The 21,389-nt window shown below is 36.8% G+C and overlaps 1 protein-coding gene across 4 annotated transcripts in view; it reads left to right on the plus strand.

The window, feature by feature from the left end:
- klf8 (Kruppel-like factor 8) overlaps nucleotides 1-18,434 on the plus strand; it is a 71,078-nt gene extending 52,644 nt beyond the window's left edge. For all 4 annotated transcript variants that reach the window (XM_051876790.1, XM_051876793.1, XM_051876792.1 and 1 more), the window contains exons 3-6: nucleotides 15-477; nucleotides 9,937-10,048; nucleotides 15,150-15,292; nucleotides 15,651-18,434. In XM_051876790.1, coding sequence (XP_051732750.1) covers nucleotides 15-477; nucleotides 9,937-10,048; nucleotides 15,150-15,292; nucleotides 15,651-15,832 — 900 coding nt within the window. In that variant the 3' untranslated portion in view covers nucleotides 15,833-18,434. The remainder of the gene's footprint in view (nucleotides 1-14; nucleotides 478-9,936; nucleotides 10,049-15,149; nucleotides 15,293-15,650) is intronic.
- Nucleotides 18,435-21,389: the final 2,955 nt, after the last annotated feature.

Genomic DNA, 21,389 nt, shown 5'->3' on the forward strand with positions numbered 1-21,389 from the left:
TTGTGTCTCTACAGAAAGAAGAGCCGTTAGACGATTGTCCTGAGCCCACAGACCTCAAAATCAAATCCTCACCCCCTCCGCTCTGTGACATCAGCACCCAAAACAACGATGACGACCAGACGGAACCTGTGGACCTGTCCCTCAACAAGCCCCGCCCCTCCCTTCCGGTAGCCACGGCGACCTCCACTCCTGCAAACCCGCCTCTCCAAAACATCACGGCAAGTGCCACCATCCCGGCGGTGCTGTCACCAGGCTCCATACTGGCATCTACGCAAGGGGTCGGAGGTCAGCAGATCCTCCATGTCATCCACACCATACCCTCCGTGAACATGCCCAGTAAAGTGGGGCAGCTGCAAACCATCCCCGTGGTGGTACAATCCTTACCAGTGGTCTATACAACCGTACCCACAGATGGAGTGGCCACTGCCGCCATCACTGTACCTCTCATCGGAAGCGACGGCCGGTCGGAGGGATCAGGTGAGATATCCGTGTCGTCAGGTGGCTGCATACATGAAAATCCCTCACCTTTCGGCGAAATTCGCCGTTTTGAAACCAAAATAGGTGACCTACGTGAATCGTGTAGATTCGATGAGAAAAATTTTTTTGGGGGGGGGGGGTTCACTGAATTCACTGAATATGAATTCATATTCAGTGAACTGCGAACTGCGATTCAGTGAATTGCGAACAGGTGAACAGGTGCGAACAGGTGAACAGGCGAACAGGTGCGCGTGCCAGAAGGGAGCGTGAGTGCATGGAAATATTAACGCGAAGGGCCTTGCATCACCAGTGCAGACCACCATCAGAAGCTGAAAGCACGCCTGGCCTCGGCGATTTACCTGACTGAATTTGGTGAGTGATAGTTTCAATAATTTTAATATTTTCTGGTATATCTAAGTTAAGTTACCCAGGAGCTCTGTTGACATAGACTTAGCTAACGTTAGCTACAGCTTGATGAATTGAGTCATTGAACACAGCAGGAGAGAACGCAATGTTAGTCAGCTAGCTAAAGCTCCGGTGGAAAATTATTAGCTAACGCTACCGTTTTTGAGGAGGTAGATTTTGAGGTGAGGGGACTGACAAGGCAGAAGGTAAAGTGGTCCACCATTCTATCAATAAGCAGACCTGCCAACCTGTACGCAATTTGCGTAGCGGATACGCATTTTGACTTCAAAGTACGCTGGTACGATTTGTCACTCTAAACTACGCAAAAACCTGGTGATGCCTCTGTGCACGAGCAGTCCTCAAGCAACAGCAAAAGAATAAAATGTATTAAAATCTGAATTACATAACATTGTATTGGCTGTCAATCATGATGGAAGAGTAGACAAGTTAAGTTACAGCATGTCCACCATCTCTTGTGGGGGTTATGCATTAAGCCATTTGTGGTGCCCTTACCACATTGTGCCTCATATACTGTAAATGTTAGTCCCAGTGACAGGCTGGCATGAAATGGCTTGCATAATACTTAGTAAGGAGGCCATAATAATTTTTGACTCATGGCTGAAGTTAAGTTTCTCCAGCTCTCCCCAGGTTGGCAAAAAAAGCATCTCAAAACGCATCAGATTGATGCTTTAAAATATGGAATATTTAAATTTTTCTTTCGGGGGAGCATGCCCCCGGACCCCCCTAGAGGGGTAATATCCTTCTCACCTTTTTCACCCCTGACCCGTTTTCATGCCTGTGGCTGCCAATTGCGCCCTGACCTGAACCTGAACTGAAAGAGATATAGAATGAGATTGCACAACCTCATAAATCTATACAATAGCTACAGTAGTAGTATAGTAGTAGCTTTTATGCAAGAGTCATTCATGTTAAAAGTCAGCGTAAAAACCTTTTCGTGGTGTATGTGCTGCTTTGCAGATGACATGCTTTGAAATCTGAGCAAAGTTGTGTAATACAGTGGCATGCGAAAGTTTGGGAACCCCTTGCAGAATTTTTTAACAAAATAAGAGAGATCATACAAAATGCATGTTATTTTTTATTTAGTACTGTCCTGAGTAAGATATTTTACATAAAAGATGTTTACATATAGTCCACAAGACAAAAAAATAGCTGAATTTATTAAAATAACCCCGTTCAAAAGTTTGGGAACCCTTGGTTCTTAATACTGTGTGTGGTTACCTGGATGATCTACGACTGTTTTTCTTTTTTTTTTTTTTTTTTTTTTTTTTTTTGTGATGGTTGTTCATGAGTCCCTTGTTTGTTCTGAGCAGTTAAACTGAGCTCTGTTCTTCAGAAAAGTCCTCCAGGTCCTGCAGATTCTTTAGTTTTCCAGCATCTTTTGCATATTTGAACCTTTTCAACCAGTGACTGTATGATTTTGAGATCCATCTTTTCACACTGAGGACAACTGAGGGACTCAAACAAAACTATTAAAAAAAGGTTCAAACATTCACTGATGCTCCAGAAGGAAACATGATGCATTAAGACCCGGGGGGTGAAAACTTTTTGAAATTGAGGATCAAGGTAAATTGTACTTAATTTGTTATCCAGGAAACATGCAAGTATCTTCTGTGGCTTCCGAAGGGCTGTACTAAATGAAAAAAAAAAAAAAAAAGAAGATATTTCAACAAAATAAGAAAAATTTGGACATATTTATCCTGTTCAAAAGTTTGCCCCCGGTTCTTAATGCATCGTTTTTCCTTCTGGAGGATCAGTGAATCTTTGAACCTTTTTTAAAGCTGTGTTTGAGTCTCTCAGTTGTCCTCAGTGTGAAAAGATGGATCTCAAAATCATACAGTCACTGCTGGAAAGGGTTCAAATATGCAAAAGATGCTGGAAAACTGAAGAATCTGCTGGACCTGGAGGATTTTTCTGAAGATCAGAGCTCAGTTTAACTGTTCAGAACAAACAAGGGACTCATGAACAACCATCACAAAATAAAAAACAGTCGTAGATCATCCAAGTAACCACACATAGTATTAAGAACCAAGATGTAACACAGTTCGTATATACGGGAAGAAGGAGGCGGGAACCGGCAAACGTTAAACACTTTAATATACAAAATAAATAAACAAACAACAAAACGAAAGTAATGCCGGCAGTCCCTCAAGGATGACTGCTGACCACACAAACTTAATAAAGACATAATGTAAAATCCAGGCCTGGTCCTCTCTATCGTCCTTCACCTCCTCCTTTTATGCTTCCGGAGCATATAATCCGACTCTATAGTCTTCCAACACTATCACTGTCTCTGCTATGGTCTTTTGAGCGTAGAATCTTTAGTACTTATATTCCTTAGCTGTGCAGCATATACCTGACACGACTTCCAAGTTGCTCTTTGCAGAAATGAAGTTTTATTTATGGCCGGGAGGTCTCTCGTCACAACAACAGAGTGAGTCTCCCTGAATAGAAAGATACATGCACATTTAAGTCTTACAGTTGAGTAAAAATCAATGTCTACTTCACTGTCATTTGTTCTGGTGACTGGTTTGTAATGATCTAAGCTAATCATATGACTGGTCTTTGACCTGAGCATCTGCATTTTCTGTACATTTCATGTTGACATAAAATATTTCTATCACACATGTTAAGATCATATCCAATCAGCTCTGAAGGTTCAAATCAGTTTTTAGAAACCATAGAGAACAGAATTCAGCAGTTATAATGTCAAATTGAACAGATTTGTTATGCATGCATGAAGTGGCATTGTGCATTTGTTCAAAAGAAAGAATGCAAATATGAGCCTGGGACGAATCTTGTCTCCTCTGTTTAAAACTGTTCATATGGTGCTGCTGATATTCTGTCCTTTAGTTCTACCACCCATTTCCTTTAGGTGGTCACACCCTTGGTCTCGCCCTATTACAGTTTCGTGCCATTGCCGTTTAGTTATCAGTGTACAGACGTTGCTTCTTCCCACACATAAGGATGTGCGTATAAAATACAAAAGATGATTTCAGGGCGAGGCAGAAACAAGCTTAAACTTTTAAAACTGCAAAGTAACAAGTACATGCTGTGTTACAGTTTCACTCATAAAAAGGGTTTTCCAAGGTTCCTGATTAAAAAAAAAAAATCCTTTTTGTTTAAAAGAAACATTAGAATATGGACTTGTTTCATCATCTTTTGACATAGGATTTAACTTTTAAGCAGGACAAAATTTTACCACAGTTTCCCCCCAAATTCCATAGTTACAATGGTTATTAGTGGTCTTGCATTATTACTATTGCTCATATTTGGGGTTAGGGATTTCAAAGTCCCTTTAAGGCAAGTCATTTCACTTGGTGGCCATCTTTGAAACAGCTCCTATCTATTTGAATGGGGAAACATCAAATTATATAAAGCTCCTCTTCAAGCTGATGATTAAATTTCATATTTAAAAATCTAACAACTACCTTATAAATTTAGTTTCTAAATGCTCAAATCATGACAAAAAAATGGATTTTTCAGGCTGTCTCAGAACACTGTTTCTATAGCAACCAAAGCTTCTAAAGGTATAGTGACGGAATAATTTTACCAATTGCCAATTGACTCTTTTATTTAGAAGGCAGGATTTATTCCACCATATTGCGCATTGCACATTCTCCATTCATAGTAATATGAGTGCACCGTCTTTGTATCAATAAAGTTTTTGGGGATTTCAAAAAAAAAACTTAGACTAAGTATTAAACTTTGGTGCACAATTTGTCCCAAGACGAAACTATGGTTACCATGATATATATTTTGAAAGAACCATTGATATTTAGGTTACAGAGTGATGCTTCACCCCTCTTAAGAGTGAAATGGTTTGGTCCGCCAGGGTCTTTTTCTTCCTATTGCCCTTTTAATCTCACGGCTTTCAGTCTCCCCTGAAAGACACCATGCAGGTCTTGGACAGTAATAAGAACATTTAAACACACAAAAAATGCTGAATAAAATTTGCTGAATGTTTTTTAATGGGAGAACCCCACCCAAATAACACTATGGAAAAATGCTAATGCTTGCTTAACACACTGATTCAACCCCAAAGTCCAAACTCAGGGAGGAGTTGTGCTTGGCTCCTGTTGTTTTCGGTTATTAACTTTGTATGTAGCTCTGTGAAACCCAGTTGAATGTAATGGAGAGATTATGAAGGTCAGTGAATTGTGTTATTTGGGTGTGGACGATCTTCAAAGAGACCATAATGTAGATCAGTTTCTTTTGGACTCAATTTATGGGAAAACTACCAAGGTGGAGGACTCAGTATGCTTTATTGAGCAGGCCTATAACACCCCAGTGAGAGGCTGTAGAGGTTTTTTTTCTTTCTTTCTTTTTTTTTTTTCTTTTGAGTAACTTGGGGCAATTTAGAAGATAATCTTTGAAAACTCTGGTGCATCTCCAAATCATCTCCTCTGTGGTTGGTTGAATGTCACATCAAGAGATATCTGCCCAGTACTCAATTAGCCACACCCTGTGTCAATATGGAACATGAATTTAACTTGTTTTTTTTTCTGTCTTTGTCCTGTGGACTTGAGAACTGTCTGGTTGCCAAAAACACACAAAGAAGACTTCTCACAAATGTAAAATAATGGTCTGAATCATATTAGGTTCTGGAAGTTATGTTGTTTGAATTCAATTTTAGGCAGGAAGGGTTTTCTGTATTTGATTTAATTGCTTGTTTGAGAAATGGGCCCAGTGCTCCACTCACACCTCATTTTAGTGGGAGGCTTTTTAAACAACCCGAACATGTGAACAGAATGGATGGATGGATAGATGGATGGATGGATGAATGGATGGATGGATGATTCTAATGACGAATAAATAAAAACTATACAGCGTAACCACTGATTCCCAAACAAATTACTCTTGCTGCTTCTTTTTTGTAGTGAATAAAAATCATACAACATAACCAGTGTTGTCCATCCATTACCAGAACAAATGACTCTTGTCAGCCAATTTTTTTTAGTAAATCAAAACCATAAAGCCTAAATCAGTGTAGTCCAACTGATTCTCAGATAAATGACTTTTATGAGAATTTTTTTTTTTTTTTTTTTTGTAGGTAAAACAAAAGCATACAGACAGAGTGAGCATTTTGTGAATCGAACACAGCTTACTGTTATGTTGTGAGACTTCAAATCAGTTACTGATTTTCATCTGGTTTTTCATCTGACAACATACAGTTAAAATGCACATTGTTGTACTTTACCTAATAAATAATAGTTATTATGTAAAGGCCAAGGTTATAGTTATAACTACTATATAACTAAACTAAAACTAAAAAAGTTTTAATTATTTCAAATAAAATGTTAACTGAAAAAAACAAAACAAAAAAAAAACTAATTTTATGTCAGCTATTTGCCAAGGAATAATTTCTCATTTTCATTTGGTTGATGTGCTAAAATAACTAAAACTAAAATAGAAATTAATTACACTTGTATAGACATATTTAATGAATGAAAAATTCAATGACAAAAAAACATTACTAAAACTTTAAAATCAAAATGAAAATATAAAAGAACTAATTCAAAATATTAATAAAAACTATAATTTCAATCAAACTAACTTAAGTTAAGTAAGGTTAAGTAAGGCCAATTAATAAATTGCATTTATGCTACCTCTATAATGACAGGGAAAAGTCATTAAAAGTCTGTGTGTTAACATCTTTTGCAAGAATTGTTTATAAATGTCATTTAAAATAATTACATTTTAGGGGGTTAGTTCACCCAAAAATGAAATTTCTGTCATTAAGTACTCACCCTCATGTCGTCCCAAACCCGTAAGACTTTTGTTCATCGTCAGAACACAAATTAAGATATTTTTGATTAAATCCGAGGGTTTCTGAACCACACATAGGCAGCAACATCATTGCACATTTTGAGGTCCAGAAAGCTGGTAAAGACATTGTTAAAATAGTCAATGTGACTACAGTGGTTAAACCTTACAGGGTTAGTTCACCCAAAAATGAAAATTCTGTCATTAATTAATCACCCTCATGCCGTTCCATACCCGTAAGACCTTCATTCATCTTCGGAACGCAAATTAAGATATTTTTGTTGAAATCCGATGGCTCAGTGAGACCTGCATAGCCAGCAATGACATTTCCTCTCTCAATATCCATTAATGTACTAAAAACATATTTAAATCAGTTCATGTGAGTACAGTGGTTCAATATTAATATTATAAAGCGACGAGAATATTTTTGGTGCGCCAAAAAAACAAAATAATGACTTATATAGTGATGGCCGATTTCAAAACACTGCTTCCTGAAGCTTCGGAGCGTTATGAATCAGAGTGTAATGGATCATTAATGGATCTTGAGAGAGGAAATGTCATTGCTGGCTATGCAGGCCTCACTGAGCTATTGGATTTCAACAAAAATATCTTAATTTGCGTTCCGAAGATTAACGAAGGTCTTACGGGTGTGGAACGGCATGAGGGTGAGTAATAAATGACATTATTTTCATTTTTGGGTGAACTAACCCTTTAATGTTATGAAGCAACGAAAATACTTTTTGTGTGCAAAAACAAAATTCAAATTGTTAAATAAAGTCATTTTTGTTTTGTTTTTATGACATGAGGGTGAGTACTTAAAGCTGCTGTCCATAACTTTTTTTTTTTTGGTTAAAAATTATCCAAAATCAATTTTTGAGCATGTACATAACCAGCCAGTGTTCAAAAATATCTGCTTACCTTAGCCCGATTCACAGCGGTAAGCTTGTAATAATGTTTTATAATTCGGGTGGTACTGGTGGGTTTCCGCAGGAAATGTCGCCTTTTGTCTTTGCGTCATTGCGTCACGTCTGTATACATAAAGAAGGAGTACCAGCTAGTAGGCTATATCGCATGTGAGGCGGATCATTTATAGCCTTTTCTCACAGCAGCTGCAATAATTAAACTATCATTTTGATGGCAGATTGTATGGTATGACAAATTAACGTTAGAGATTAGACTGTACAGAAATTGAAATCTACAGGTAACGCTAATACACACTAAATACACAGTCACACAATGCTGATGTTAACATTAACAATTTGAGAACAAAGTATAACAATAATAATAATTTGCATGGTTTGACGTGATATGAGCTTAGCGATCGTTAGATTTAATCGCCATTGGCAGCACGATTTACTGTAGGCCTAATGTTTTTTTTCCCCCTTCAGTTAGTCAGAACAAAAGTGGCAGACATGTTACTTACTTGTTCAGATGACATTCTCTGGTGAAAATTCTTATTTTGGTCATACTTCTAAGACTACAATCTGTGATTCAGAAGTACAGTATCCACACCGATGTGGTGATTGACAGCAAACATTAGATTAATCTGCGCCGAGGCACAACTCATGTACAGATAATAATTCCGCAAACAACTGCAGTTGCAGGTTTTAAACAGAGATAGCGACAAAGAGGCAAAATTACGAACTGCAGCTTTAATGACAGAAATTTCATTTTTGGGTGAACTAACCCTTTAAAGTGCCCCTGTTATGCTTTTTTTAATATTACCTTTCATGCAGTGCAGTATATCTGTTTGTGAATTTAAAATGTCTGCAGAGATTTAAAGATCAAAGTGCACAACAAATAAAGTTAATGTCTCCTAAAAGAAAGAATTGATTCTGAACTTCTGCAACAAATCGTCAGCAATTCCAGTCTCTCTCCCTGTTACAAACCTATGTAGGTCCATGTATCCACCTGGTATTAAGATGTGTTGTGGTTGATCAAATCACAAGTGGTTGACGCTAAATACAGATGTAAAAAGGGTGTAAAACATTTTGAGCTTTTCCACATTCGACCACTTCCAAAGGTAGTCAAAAACGCATTCAACCGGATTGTTTTCGTAGTGAAAACGCTCATGTGGTTGAATGTGATCGAAAAGCCACAAAAGACCACCTACTGATCTAACGCATAAGGTGAGCGCACACTTGCCAGATGGGATTTAAACTTTGTCGGCTGAAGACCCTTGGTTTGAAGACGAAATACGTTACCAAGCACAATGTTCTTCACCGTTACTGATTTCTAACACACACTCACAGCGCTCGACCGGTCTTGCGGCTGTCAGGGCAGAAACGAAACCTGCTGCTCTCCGTATGTTTTTCCGTTATCTCTGGATGGGTTCATATGTAAATTGCGGAAGCTTATTTTGTTCATTAGATCGAAAGATCTGAAGAAAAAAAAAAAAAAAAAACTTACATTTACCCTCCCACAGATCCTCCCCTCGAAGAAATCAGGACAGAATTGTTTGAAAGTGGACAAAAGAGATGGATTAAAATACCAGGTGGAAATGGGTATGTGTCTCCCTTGTCCACTTGTGATCCGATCGACCAAAACACATCTTAATACCAGGTGGAAACAGGGCCTAGGTTTGCACAATGTCCGTCTATGGTCTTCATTGGCTGCCTGCGAAACACGTCTACTTTGACCTGCCTTCAAACAATGCAGTTGTAGCTGAAGCCTGAAAGAGTTTGCTTTGTGTTGTCGACATGTCACTCAAGGAGATGCTGTTTTCTGCACTGTGAAAGCAAATCCACTTTAATGCACTTCCAATAAAGTTTGAGGACTCGAATTGATACGGTACAACTGATGCCATTGTAACTGTTCATATCACTGTGTAAACAAGTGTTGAGGAAGCCTCCGCGGCTGAAATTCAGGTATGGTAATAGGCGTTTCATTTCCGACGCGCTGTGAGCAGTCGTCCAATCACAACAGACTGGCCATCTGACCAATCAGAGCCGAGCAGGCTCTTAGAAAGGAGGGGTTTAGAGAGACTGAATCCTTTATCGAACCGTTTCAGACACTGTGAGAAAAGAGGTGATGCAGCAATGTATATTATGTGAAAATTAATGTGTTTTTTGACCATGGATGCATGTAAACGTATTGTAGGAGACCTCTAAAACAAAACCTTTAAAATAGCATAACAGGGGCACTTTAATAATATAAAATTATTGTCATTAAAGCAAAAGAGTTAAATACTTAAAAATATAGAAATTCATGTTGATTTTTCAATTCAGTATTTCACTCAAATTTGTTTTATTCACATCTGTGTCATTTCAGTGCGTATAAAACCAGGCTCAACCTCTCCAGTGGAGTATCAGTCTGACAGTGATGCTGAAAGCGGCACAGAGTCTGGATCGGCCTCTTTTAGCACGCAAGGGATGGACCCCAGGTGAGAAAGAGTGTATCTGCATGTCCATATACTTCTGTTTATCTCCATGCTGGGATATATATGTGGTAGATTATCTGACATCCTGGTCTAATGGCATCACTGCACCACTCCTCTGGACGATTATGTAACCTTCAACACACCGGAGGCTCATGGCTCTTCTTTGCGTTGATTACAAGCTGAATGCATCCTCTTCTGTTGGGTGTAAGTGTGTGTGTTGCTGGGCAGGGTTCTCTCCAAACTGGGTGTAAACAATGTTACATAACTTGCAGTGTCGTCACACCTTTGAAAGAGTGAGTAAAATGCAAAGAAGGACAAACAGAAGTGGCAGGGTAACAGGGCAGGATGGAAAACAAGAGAGTCTTTGGCTGGTGTGTGTATAATTGTTCAGACATGTAGTCAGGTGATTGCTGGAAGAGAGAATTTCGATGGAAATGAGTTGGGAGAAAGAGGGGAAAAAGGGAGTGGACTGGTTTGCAGCCAGGGAGGGGAAAGGAAGAGGCTGAGAAAGAGAGAGGAAGGAAAGGAGGGGAGAAAGACATGGGCTGAAAAAAACATGGCAGGGGGAGGGGTATTGGAGCAGGAAGGGAAAGGGAGAGAGATCGGCATTGAACTGGATGATCTCCAGCTGTATGGAATTTAGATACACATACACGCTTGCTCTTCAGCTCTCCCTGGTGGCCAGTTAGTATTGTTGCACTAGGTGTCATCATGGTATTATTCAATATAATTATTCCTGGGCATCACAGAATTATATATGTAAATAGTTACATATATAATTCTGTGATGCCCAGAAATAATTATATTTTACATATGCATAAAAATTAGAGGCTCATATTTATTATATCACTATCGATTTTTATCAAACCCAATCTCTAGTTGTCAGATAAACAGGAAGTCCCTAGCCAAACTATGTTGTGGCAAATAAAATACACAGTGCACTTTTTTTCAACCTTATTTTTATCATCTTTTTTAAAGAACTTTGTGGCTTTATTTTCTATTAGAGTCTATACAGAAGAAGTAGAAGGGGAAAGTGCCACAGGTCAAAACCACTGCACCTTGAAATGTTACATAAAACTAGTAAAATGTCAAGTTGACCAAAATTTTGCTATGTAACCCAAAAGAAGGGTTGATTCATGTGGAGACTTATTGGTATTACATTTCTGTGACACTCTCCCTCCAGTTTCTTGTCATGAATATGCAAGAAACAATTTTGAAAACAGTCATTTTTGTTTGGTGCCATTACTGGTGCAGAAATGACAGGCTTCACCTTTAACCCTGTAAATCCTGAAAACCCTGTAAAGTTTTTCAATGGCCAATGCCGATATCTTAAAGAGCAGGATGGCTGATATATAAAGGGGGAGACTGGGTATGGTTGTAACACTTTTTGCTTCAGCATCGGTAACTCACTGAATTTTTGAGCTAGAGTACTCAAACCTTTATACAAAGTACCCACATTATTTTACTACCAAAGGCACAAATTCAAACCTCTGCAAGAATATTAGTTGATGTCAAAAACATGGTGTGCCTTTGTTACTAATCTATTCAGCTACCGTGGTAGGTTGTAACACATGCTGGGGTAAGTTGTAACAATTAGACAAAAGAAGCAAAAACAGTTGCCACACCATGCATTATGCTTCAAAAACAGGTTTATCGAAATAGTCCAAAAGAACAATACAAAGCAATGCCTCTTTCTGTGATTGACCACAGCTCAAATCCACTTAGACCTACTGTTTGACTCAGGAGTTTGTGCATGTGTCTTCTAGGACAAACTTAATATTCTCAATCAGAGTAACAGTGGTGAATAATCAGTGTTTTTAACCCTGGAGTACAGGAACTGGTGGGCCCAGAGCCTGCACATTTTACCCACACTTACTTTGGCTTTGAGTTGCCAAATGGCTCCATACAGACAACATAAAAGTGCCTTGTCTGAGGTCTCAGAATCCTCAACACTGGCTTTAAACATTGTCTTCGCAACTGATCTGACTGACCTGCCTTTCTGTAAAAGCTAATCATTTTTTTTTTCTTCTTTTTTTTTTAAACACTGGCAGGCAAACCTCTTTCTTTTTCACAGTCTAGGCATTCTGTAAAATTATTAAAAAGAAACTGGGGATGGTTAAGGGAATAAGGGAATGTAAGGGGATGGTTGTAACACTTTTTAAAGGTTTTTTAACCCCACCCCTGTCAGCCAGTGATTAGCTAGCTTTATTAGTATAATGGTTTGAAATTAGCAGGTTAAAAATGCATTACAATTTGCCTGAGAAACTTAAGACGCTGGCGCTCTCAAAATAAAAGTCCTGCGTCCGACACGTTGAGTATCATATTTGATACATCCGGCTTTTATGGCTCTTATAGTATTATATAGGACAACATGGAGCTCATTCTGGAGGAGGAAAAAAAACCTTTAGTTTTATTCAGATTAGGGCTGTTCAGCGATAATCGTGATTATCATGTCCAAAATAAGAATCTGTGTTTATGTAATATATGTGTATATATTTGTTCTGTGTATAATTATTATGTGTATATATATAAATAAACACAGATTCATGTATATATTTAAAAAAAATATCTTATATTTATATAAAAAATATATTTATATATAATATATACAAATATATATATATATATATATATATATATATATATATATATTCATACATACATGCATATATTTCTTAAATATATACATGTATGTGTGTGTATTTATATATACATAATAATTATACACAGAACAAACACACATATATTACGTAAACACAGACTCTTATTTTGGACATGATTATCACGATTATTGTTGAACAGCCCTAATTCAACTTTGACTCGATTGCTGATATGAGATTCTAGTAGTGTCCTTAACTACTATGCACTAACATTTTAAGTTAATGATTTGATACAATGCACTTAGGTACATACATGTTTTTACATTGTACTTATGTTATAAATATCTGCATGTAATTACATCTGTAATTAACTTCTGTAAACACAGCTATAATTACATTGTTGACCATTCCCTTTCCTTCCCTTTTAACCAACCCTTAAACCTACCCATTCCACTAAACCTGTCCCTAACCTTACTCGTATCCCACTTCAGTAGCAGCAAGTGTTTTTCAATACAACATCAACACAATAAGTACATTGTACCTATTTTCACTGTAAGTACATATAGTAGTTGAAGACGCCTAATATAAAGTGTAACAGAATTCTGATAGTTTGTAATGTAAATTAATGAGATCTTTATAACAGTATAGCAAACTTCTTACATAAAATGCATATAAATATCAGTTGTCACTATATATCTCCCAATAATATGTCTTAGTAAGATAGGGTGACCATACGTCCTCTTTTTCTCAGACATGTCCTCTTTTTGGACCTGAAAAATGCGTCCGGCCAGGATTTCTAAATTGCCCAAAATGTCCGGGATTCGGCTTTTGTGAAGTGTGCGCACAAGCCGCCTCTCTGACAGCGTATGATCCCTTCAGTTGTCTTTTGTGCCTTATTATATATCAAGTATTCATGTAAACACAGTCAGTTATGTCTTAAATTAAAAGTTGGGAAAGGTATCGGATGCGTGTTAATAGGATCCGTGCATTAGGTCTTAAAGTGAAAGCAGCCTAATACAGTAAACATGCTGCTGTCTTTCAAACAACAAAAGAAAAAAAAGAAAATGAATAACTTTTGTAACTTTAGTTTATTATTATTATGAATCTTATGAAAATGTATATTTAATTCATGTGAAGACTATGCTGTTTTAGTTTTACATTTGATTAAGCAGTTTCTTTATTTCTTACTTGAATGCTATAACACTGATGGTCAAGTTGTAGTGATGCTTTCTTTTCCCAGATAGAATGTGAAACATATATAGGCCCTATTGGTATTATCATTTTCAGTTTTTAAATATAATTAAAATTGATTTTACAAACTTAAAGCAATATCGAATATCACATTATTTAACAAGGTATGGCATATCACATTTGTCTTCAGTATCGCACAGCCCTAGTGGAAACATTGAAGGGGCTTCTATGTACACAAAACAACTTTAAAAACATCTTACAAAGACTTTCATGCCTACTTGATTCGTAATCAAGGACTGTTGGGAAAGATTCAATCTTCAGGAAAGTATACCGGAAAACAAAAGGAGTACTAAAATTATTTTTGACTAAAATAGTTATTATTTGTTATTATTCTATTGTTGAGGGCCAGAAATTCAATGGAAAGGATGTATTTGTACTTTATGTATTAAAGTTCAATGGTTGTAAATGCATTTGTCAAGTTTTTAGGCACAACCCCCCCCTCTTTTTTGAAAACTAAAATATGGTCACCCTAGGTAAGATGATATTCAAATGTTTAGTTTAATGAACAAAGCTCTGTAGTTTTCATTTTGGGAGGCAAAACATTTGCAATACAATTCAGTGATGATTGAGAGATGTACAAATGAACATTCCTCAAAGACCTGGTTATTATTATTTATTATTATGACTCAATCTCTATTATAGAGATTGAGTCAACTAGATCATCCATTGTGAAGGCCTCATCGACACGACAGCCAGTGGCACAGCTCCTCAACAAACCATCCATACGATGGATTGAACTGGTTTGAACTGGAATAAATACTTTGAATGTTGCGATCCTATCGGGCTTATGATAGCTACCTGAATCGTAACAAAGCACTGTTTGCCAGAGGAGAACTGGCCCCCCGACTAAGCCTGGTTTCTCCCAAGGTTTTTTTCTCCATTTTAACACCTATTTGCCACCTGTTTGCCACCTGATGTCACCTGTTGGAGTTTGTGTACAACAGGTTTTTGATCATGTTGATAATTTAGAGGCCTTAGAAATTTGTGTATCAAATATCATACAGTAGGCTTTATAGGGTTAAGAGTGTTGCAATAAAAGATTTTATTGTATCACTGATCTAATTTGATCACTGTAATCCAAAGGACGTTTGATGGATTAATCTGTTTTACTCATGAAGATAATGCTGAATGTTTGTACCTGCCTTCACATGCTCAAATGCGGTCTTAATCTTTAGATAATCTAAGGATAGGTTTGGTATGACTTGAACTGATCGCCACACCCTAATAGCTAAAACGTTTCACTTTGTTCCTAGTATGAATACAGATGTGGACATCCAAGTTGACCCCGACTCGCCGGACATGAAGAGAAGACGTGTGCACATGTGCGATTATGATGGCTGCAATAAAGTCTACACCAAGAGCTCGCATCTGAAAGCCCACCGGAGAATACACACAGGTATGCCTTTTTTCTGGTCTGTAAGATATGTATGTTTGAAATTAATTAATGCTTTTATTTAGTATAAAAAAAACAAACAAACAAAAAAAACATTAAATTGATCAAAAGTGACAGTAAAGATATTTATAATGTTAAAAATATTTGTTTCAAATAATTGCTGCTCTTTTAAACTAATATTAGAATCATTTCTGAAGGATCATATGACACTGAAGACGAGTAACTGCTGAAAATTCAGCTTTGCCATCACAAAAATAAATGTGTGTGTATGTATGTATGTATGTGTATATATATATATATATATATATATATATATATAATGTATAAAATAAGTCATATTGACGTGGTGATGCCTTTACAGGTGAAAAGCCATACCAGTGCACATGGGAGGGCTGTACCTGGCGCTTTGCCCGCTCTGACGAGCTGACGCGACACTTTCGCAAGCACACTGGCATCAAACCCTTTCGCTGCACCGACTGCGATCGCAGCTTCTCCCGCTCTGACCACCTGGCACTTCACCGACGGCGCCACGTAATGATGTGAAACACTTTATGCGCCACCCTCCCCAGCCCTCACCTCCCTGCCTGCTCCTCAGGAGACATGCGCGCCCATCCGGGGATTCCAAACGCTGTTGACGCCACCTCCCCAGTCTCCGGATACGAACATATGTGTTGAATATGGAGAAGGGGTGGCGCAATCATATTGGTTACCCCTCATGGTCAGAACATGTCTGCAGTTTTCTGCCAAGCTTCTAAAAGCCACAAATCACCCGTCCACTGGTGACCTTCATCTCCATCTCAATGCCTGATCATTAGCCGTTACTTGAAGGGACTATAAGAAAGGCAAACCGCTCGCAGCATTGCTATAAGCAGAGAGTGAAGATTGGGGAAGGTACCCCTTATTGAGATGATTCTTTTGAAACAAGTATAGAAGTTTATGAGAAAGTAAAGGATTTTATGCAAGATGGTTAGGAAAAATTAGAGTTATGTAATAAATTTGGTCATTTTAATGAGATACAAGGGTTGGATATACATCTGCAGCTGCCTTTTCGAATTCTTACATTTTATCTGAACTTTTTGTTGTCCTAAATTTGTATACAAAGCTCTACATGCATCTTAGGGCCTATACGTTTCTGTGTGGATGGAAGTTAACATAGAGTGCATTGTAAAGACAGCTGAAGATGTACCTTGATTTAGATTTTTTTTAATTTTTTTTATATAAATAGTTTTGATTTGAGTTTTGAAATGAGAAGTAGAGGCAGGGGGCTGACAAGACTGTGAATTTTTGTAAAATATTTTTCTTGATTAGTATGTGTTGTCTAAGCTTCTTCCCAAAAATAGTTTGGCGCAAAAAACAGTATTTCTTTTTTTCTTTTTCTTTTTTAAGACAATTTTATTGCCAATAATGGCGTCTAACATAAAGAACACCTTTTGATAGGTGTTAATCTAACCTTCAGATATTATTTCATAAGGCTGTGAAAAACATTAAAAAAAAAACAACATAACTCACAGGGAAAGGGGGATCTTACTAAATTGGTGTGTATGTGTGTGTATGTGTGTGTATGTCTGTGTACGTCTGTGTATAAGCACACTTGTTTGCATATTTGTAAAGAAGACATAATCAGAGATATAATAGTAGAGATGTCTAGATGCATTGTTACTCCTAGCCCATCAGAGCCTTAATTGAAGTAAATGTGCAAATTTGATTTGCGCAACAGGTTTTCAGAGTTCCTCAGGGTTCGATACTGGGACCCCTATTTTTGTGAGGCACCTTGAAAATCCCTATTTGCACCTAGTTCACAGTGACAAAACATGTCTTAACAGTTTCTGCCATGATATGCATGATATGCAAAAATAACCCCTCAACCTCCAACAAAATGTTAAAGTTATTGGACAGTGATATTATGAAAATGTTGGGCAGAGTCCATATAAATCTGAGGAGAGGGTATCCTGGACACTTCTTCCCTCTAGCTAGCACTCATTGCCATGGTCATAATTTCAATGGCTAGCAGCTAAGCAAGTGCGCATTATGCCTTTTTCAGAAGAAACGCTTGTTTGATTCCAGCCTTTGAGAGTTAAGTGCATGTCTGCAGCAGCTGCACGATCTTTGGTCCAGAGAGCAATGTAGTCGCAAGTTTGTATTGTTCTCTCGCTTCAACTCAAACGTTACTAAGCACATCTTTCTAGAAGAGTATATGCATTTGATTGCGATCCCTTTCTTTTTTAAAACTGTTCATAGACATACAGACAATGAATAATAAGAGTTAATGTACATATTGTATATAATCTACAAAGTTCTTGAATAAATGTAACGGGTGGATTTCTATTTTTAACACTGACTAGATAATGTGAAATACTCATTTTCTTTCTCTTTTTAGTTGTTTCTTTGAAATGTATTTTTTTATTTCTTTTTTTAATCTTAAAATGACTCCCTAATGTGTTGTACACCCCTAAAGTGTTTGCATGGAGAGTAGCGTTTTCTTTACATCGGTGAGCATGTCAAAGCGTTGGTGCCCTGACAGATGTGGCCTATAAGCACTGATAATCCACATGAAATTCATGAAATGTGTGCAACCATGGCCATTTGTAGCACATGCATAGCCTATTTCTAATTACTGCAAGACATGCTGGTAACATGTACCTTCATATCATCCTAAATTTAAATTATTGTATTCCAAGATGGCGTATTGTTAGAAGTCAGCCCCTTATCAATGAAGTGCCCATGACTGAATTTTGTGACATCCTTGTCTATCTGAGCATGTTTGATTTCATCACTTGTATCTGGTTTGTTTAAAATAGTGTGCAACCTTGTGCTTGAATCATGAAAGGGTTTGGGTTTCGTGTGAGTGTATGTGTGCAAGTGTGGTTATCATTAAATTCTCTTTTAAACTTTCAGAATCATAGGTATTTTATATTGAATGCAGTAACTTATGGGCCAGTACTATATTACTCAGTGCAATGCAGTTATCATTACAACAAGACAAGTAATTAATGTTATTTCTTTTGTATTTGTACAGAACAAGTGTAAAGATCAGCAAGGAAAACACAAGCTTTTTGATACTGTGAGAAATGGTGTTAAAAGTCAGTTTCCCTTGTACAGTTGTGATTACCCACTCCTTTTATAGAATAAAATGTTTTGGTGCAAATCGGTGCGTTGTGTATTATAATTCAGGTCCTGTCTATTTTTTTCTAATAGTTTTATAACAGTATTTCCAACAAAAATGAAACCCATGCCCATTTCATTGTTTAATCCTGGCAAAATCACGCTTTGGTATCAGTTTCACTCAAAAAGGGTTTATATACTCAATTTGTTTGTTCTAATACGTGAATGATCTTAAAACAGTTCGGTGGTCAATGTCTTCATGAACTTTGCTCTGTAACCATGAGGCGGGGCGGTGCTGACATGTTCTGCTGTTGTTTCGGGTTCAGCGACATCAGCGGTCTTTTGTGTGGCGCCCTCTAGTGGTGCAGATGTGTAACAGCTCATGTCAAAGAACTGTGTGGTACTGCAAAATGTCAGTGTCCTCTTTTAAAGTTTTATTCCACTTGTATCAAACAGGTAAATATGTATTATTATGAAATATTTTATCAATTTGTCAATAAAATTGTCCGGCATGGTCTAACCATTTAAAGTCAAAGTCCAACACTGTAACTCGGTCAGGACTTTAGTTCATAAGAAGTGGTGCTATCCCTTTGTTTGTTCCTGAGATTATATTACCCTAGTGTCTGGGAGGATAAATTATGGTCAAAACACAATCTTTATGACACGCACTTCTCAACTGGTGCAATAATGATTAACACCGACCCAAAGATAGGCTACACAATACAGACAAATTTCAATTTATTAACTTGAAAAACCTTGCAAACTTATTGCCTCAGAAGCCAAATTATAAAAACATGAATATGCTGATAAACTTTACTATATTTTTCTGAGTTTAACTGACTTAATGATTAACTGAGCAACAGTGTACTCCCAGAGTGCATTGTGGCATTAATAAATTAATAAATTGCTTTTTTTTTTTTTTTTTTTGCAATAATCTGCCTGTTTTGTTTCTTGTGTAAGTATTATCACAATAAAAACATCAAATAACATTTTTTTTTTTTTTTTGTAATGGTGAGTCTTATTCATTTAAACATTAATTAGTTTTACTTTTGCCATTGTTGTGTTTTGCATGTTGAATGTTGATTTCTGTTTGACTCAAGCAAGGTTGATTGCAAGAAATTGGCACAACTAGTGGGGATGAGAAGTTAGGTCATCTTTTAAAAATAATGTATTTATTACTTTTCTTCTGAAACCACAAATAACTGTGATTTATTTTACATCAATGCATCAATGCAATGGAAAAGAGTTAATCATATAAATGAAGTTCCAAGTGCCCAACCAAAGGGAACACAAATCACCATAATGGTGACAAAACCATTTTAGGAGATCAACATCAATTTATGAAGTGATGTTCTCCCAAAATTTTCAGTTGTTTTGACAATTGACCATTCAAGATTACTTTGGAAAATGAGCGAAGGCAACTAGAGAGAAAGCTATCTGCAGAAGTGGAGGAAATGTATAAAAATTTCTATTCAAAAATTGCCCCACTTCAAAAAATCTTTTGCTTGACAAAATGGTACTCAAACCAGTGGGTTTTCTGAGTGACAAAGGCATAGTATGTGAATAGTAGCCTACAGATTACAACATTTTTACAACTAAATTCAACAAATTGCTGAACATTAAGAAAAGCTAAAGGGTTAGAACAACTGAGGGTTAGGGTTAGGTTTTAAAGTGCAAGGCTTTTCTTTACTTTTTGAGCGATGCGCATTCATTGACCGTTCAGCAATTTCAGCAAACAAAAGTAAAACAGATGACATTTAAATCATCTGAAATATCCTTATTTTTTATTTTCTAGACATGTGAAAGACTATCTCTCTGCCATGTCTCTCTTCATTTCTATGAAAAGGTGTAAGAAGTGGGGCAAGTTTTAACTGGATTCGCACTACCGCGCTAAACACATTTAACACCTCAGGAATAAGCGAGACTTAAACATATTCTCAACAATAAAGATAGTTTTACTTTTACTTGGAGCAGTAGTGCTCACTATTTTTAAATGGTTAACATATTTTCATCTTTTCAACGCCACAGAACACATGCTGTAACACATGGGTGTTCCCCTCATAAGTCATTGTCTCTTATTGTAGACTGGATTTTATTCTGCAAATTATCTTGTCAGGCTGTAATTAATAGTTTTCTATTTCAGTTAAAAGCCGTTCCCCACCCAATTTTAGTACATTCACTGCAACTGTTGGTATGAATATTTTTTACAAGCTGACTCACTGTTTTAACAATACGTCGTTTTAACAATATAAGTTTAGGCTACCTGGTAAGAGCCAGCATACATCACAACCTTAACCAAATAGGCTTGTCTGCTTAATAGCAAAGTCTGCTTAATAGCAAAGTCTGCTTCCATGCTAATTTGCACCGTACATAAACCTACAAAGGTTAGAACAATAATTTACTTAAATTGTTTGAAAACTAAAGGTAATCAGACAGTTTAAAAATTATGGTAACACTTTACAATAAGGTTCATTACTTAACATTAGTTAACTACATTAGTTAACATGAACTAATAAAGAACTGCACTTATACAGCATTTATTATTAAATGTTGTTAATTTCAACATTTAATAAAACATTATTAAAATCTTGTTAACATTAGTTAATGCACTGTGAACTAATATGAACAAACAATGAACAAACAATGAACAATTGTATTTTCATGAACTAACGTTAATGAAGATTAGTAAATACAGTAACAAATGTATTGCTCATGGTTAGTTACATGGTTAGATACATTAACTAATGAACCTTATTGTAAAGTGTTACCAAAATAATAATAATAATTTTCTAGTTATAAAAGTAGATTCTTTCTCCAATATGATGCAATATCCGGTTGTTTGATCCAGAACTGTCCAAAAAACAACTCGGCAAATGAGGTAATGCATAAAACCCAACGAGCTGGGTCAGAACTACCTAGAAATAGTCCTTTTTAACCCAGAATTTTTTAGAGAGTTAGAAAAAGTCCACCTTATATAGTTCCAAGAACCATTGTCCCT

The sequence above is a fragment of the Ctenopharyngodon idella genome, chromosome 21, assembly GCF_019924925.1.
Source record: "Ctenopharyngodon idella isolate HZGC_01 chromosome 21, HZGC01, whole genome shotgun sequence".
In the NCBI taxonomy this organism is placed as follows: Eukaryota; Metazoa; Chordata; class Actinopteri; order Cypriniformes; family Xenocyprididae; genus Ctenopharyngodon; species Ctenopharyngodon idella.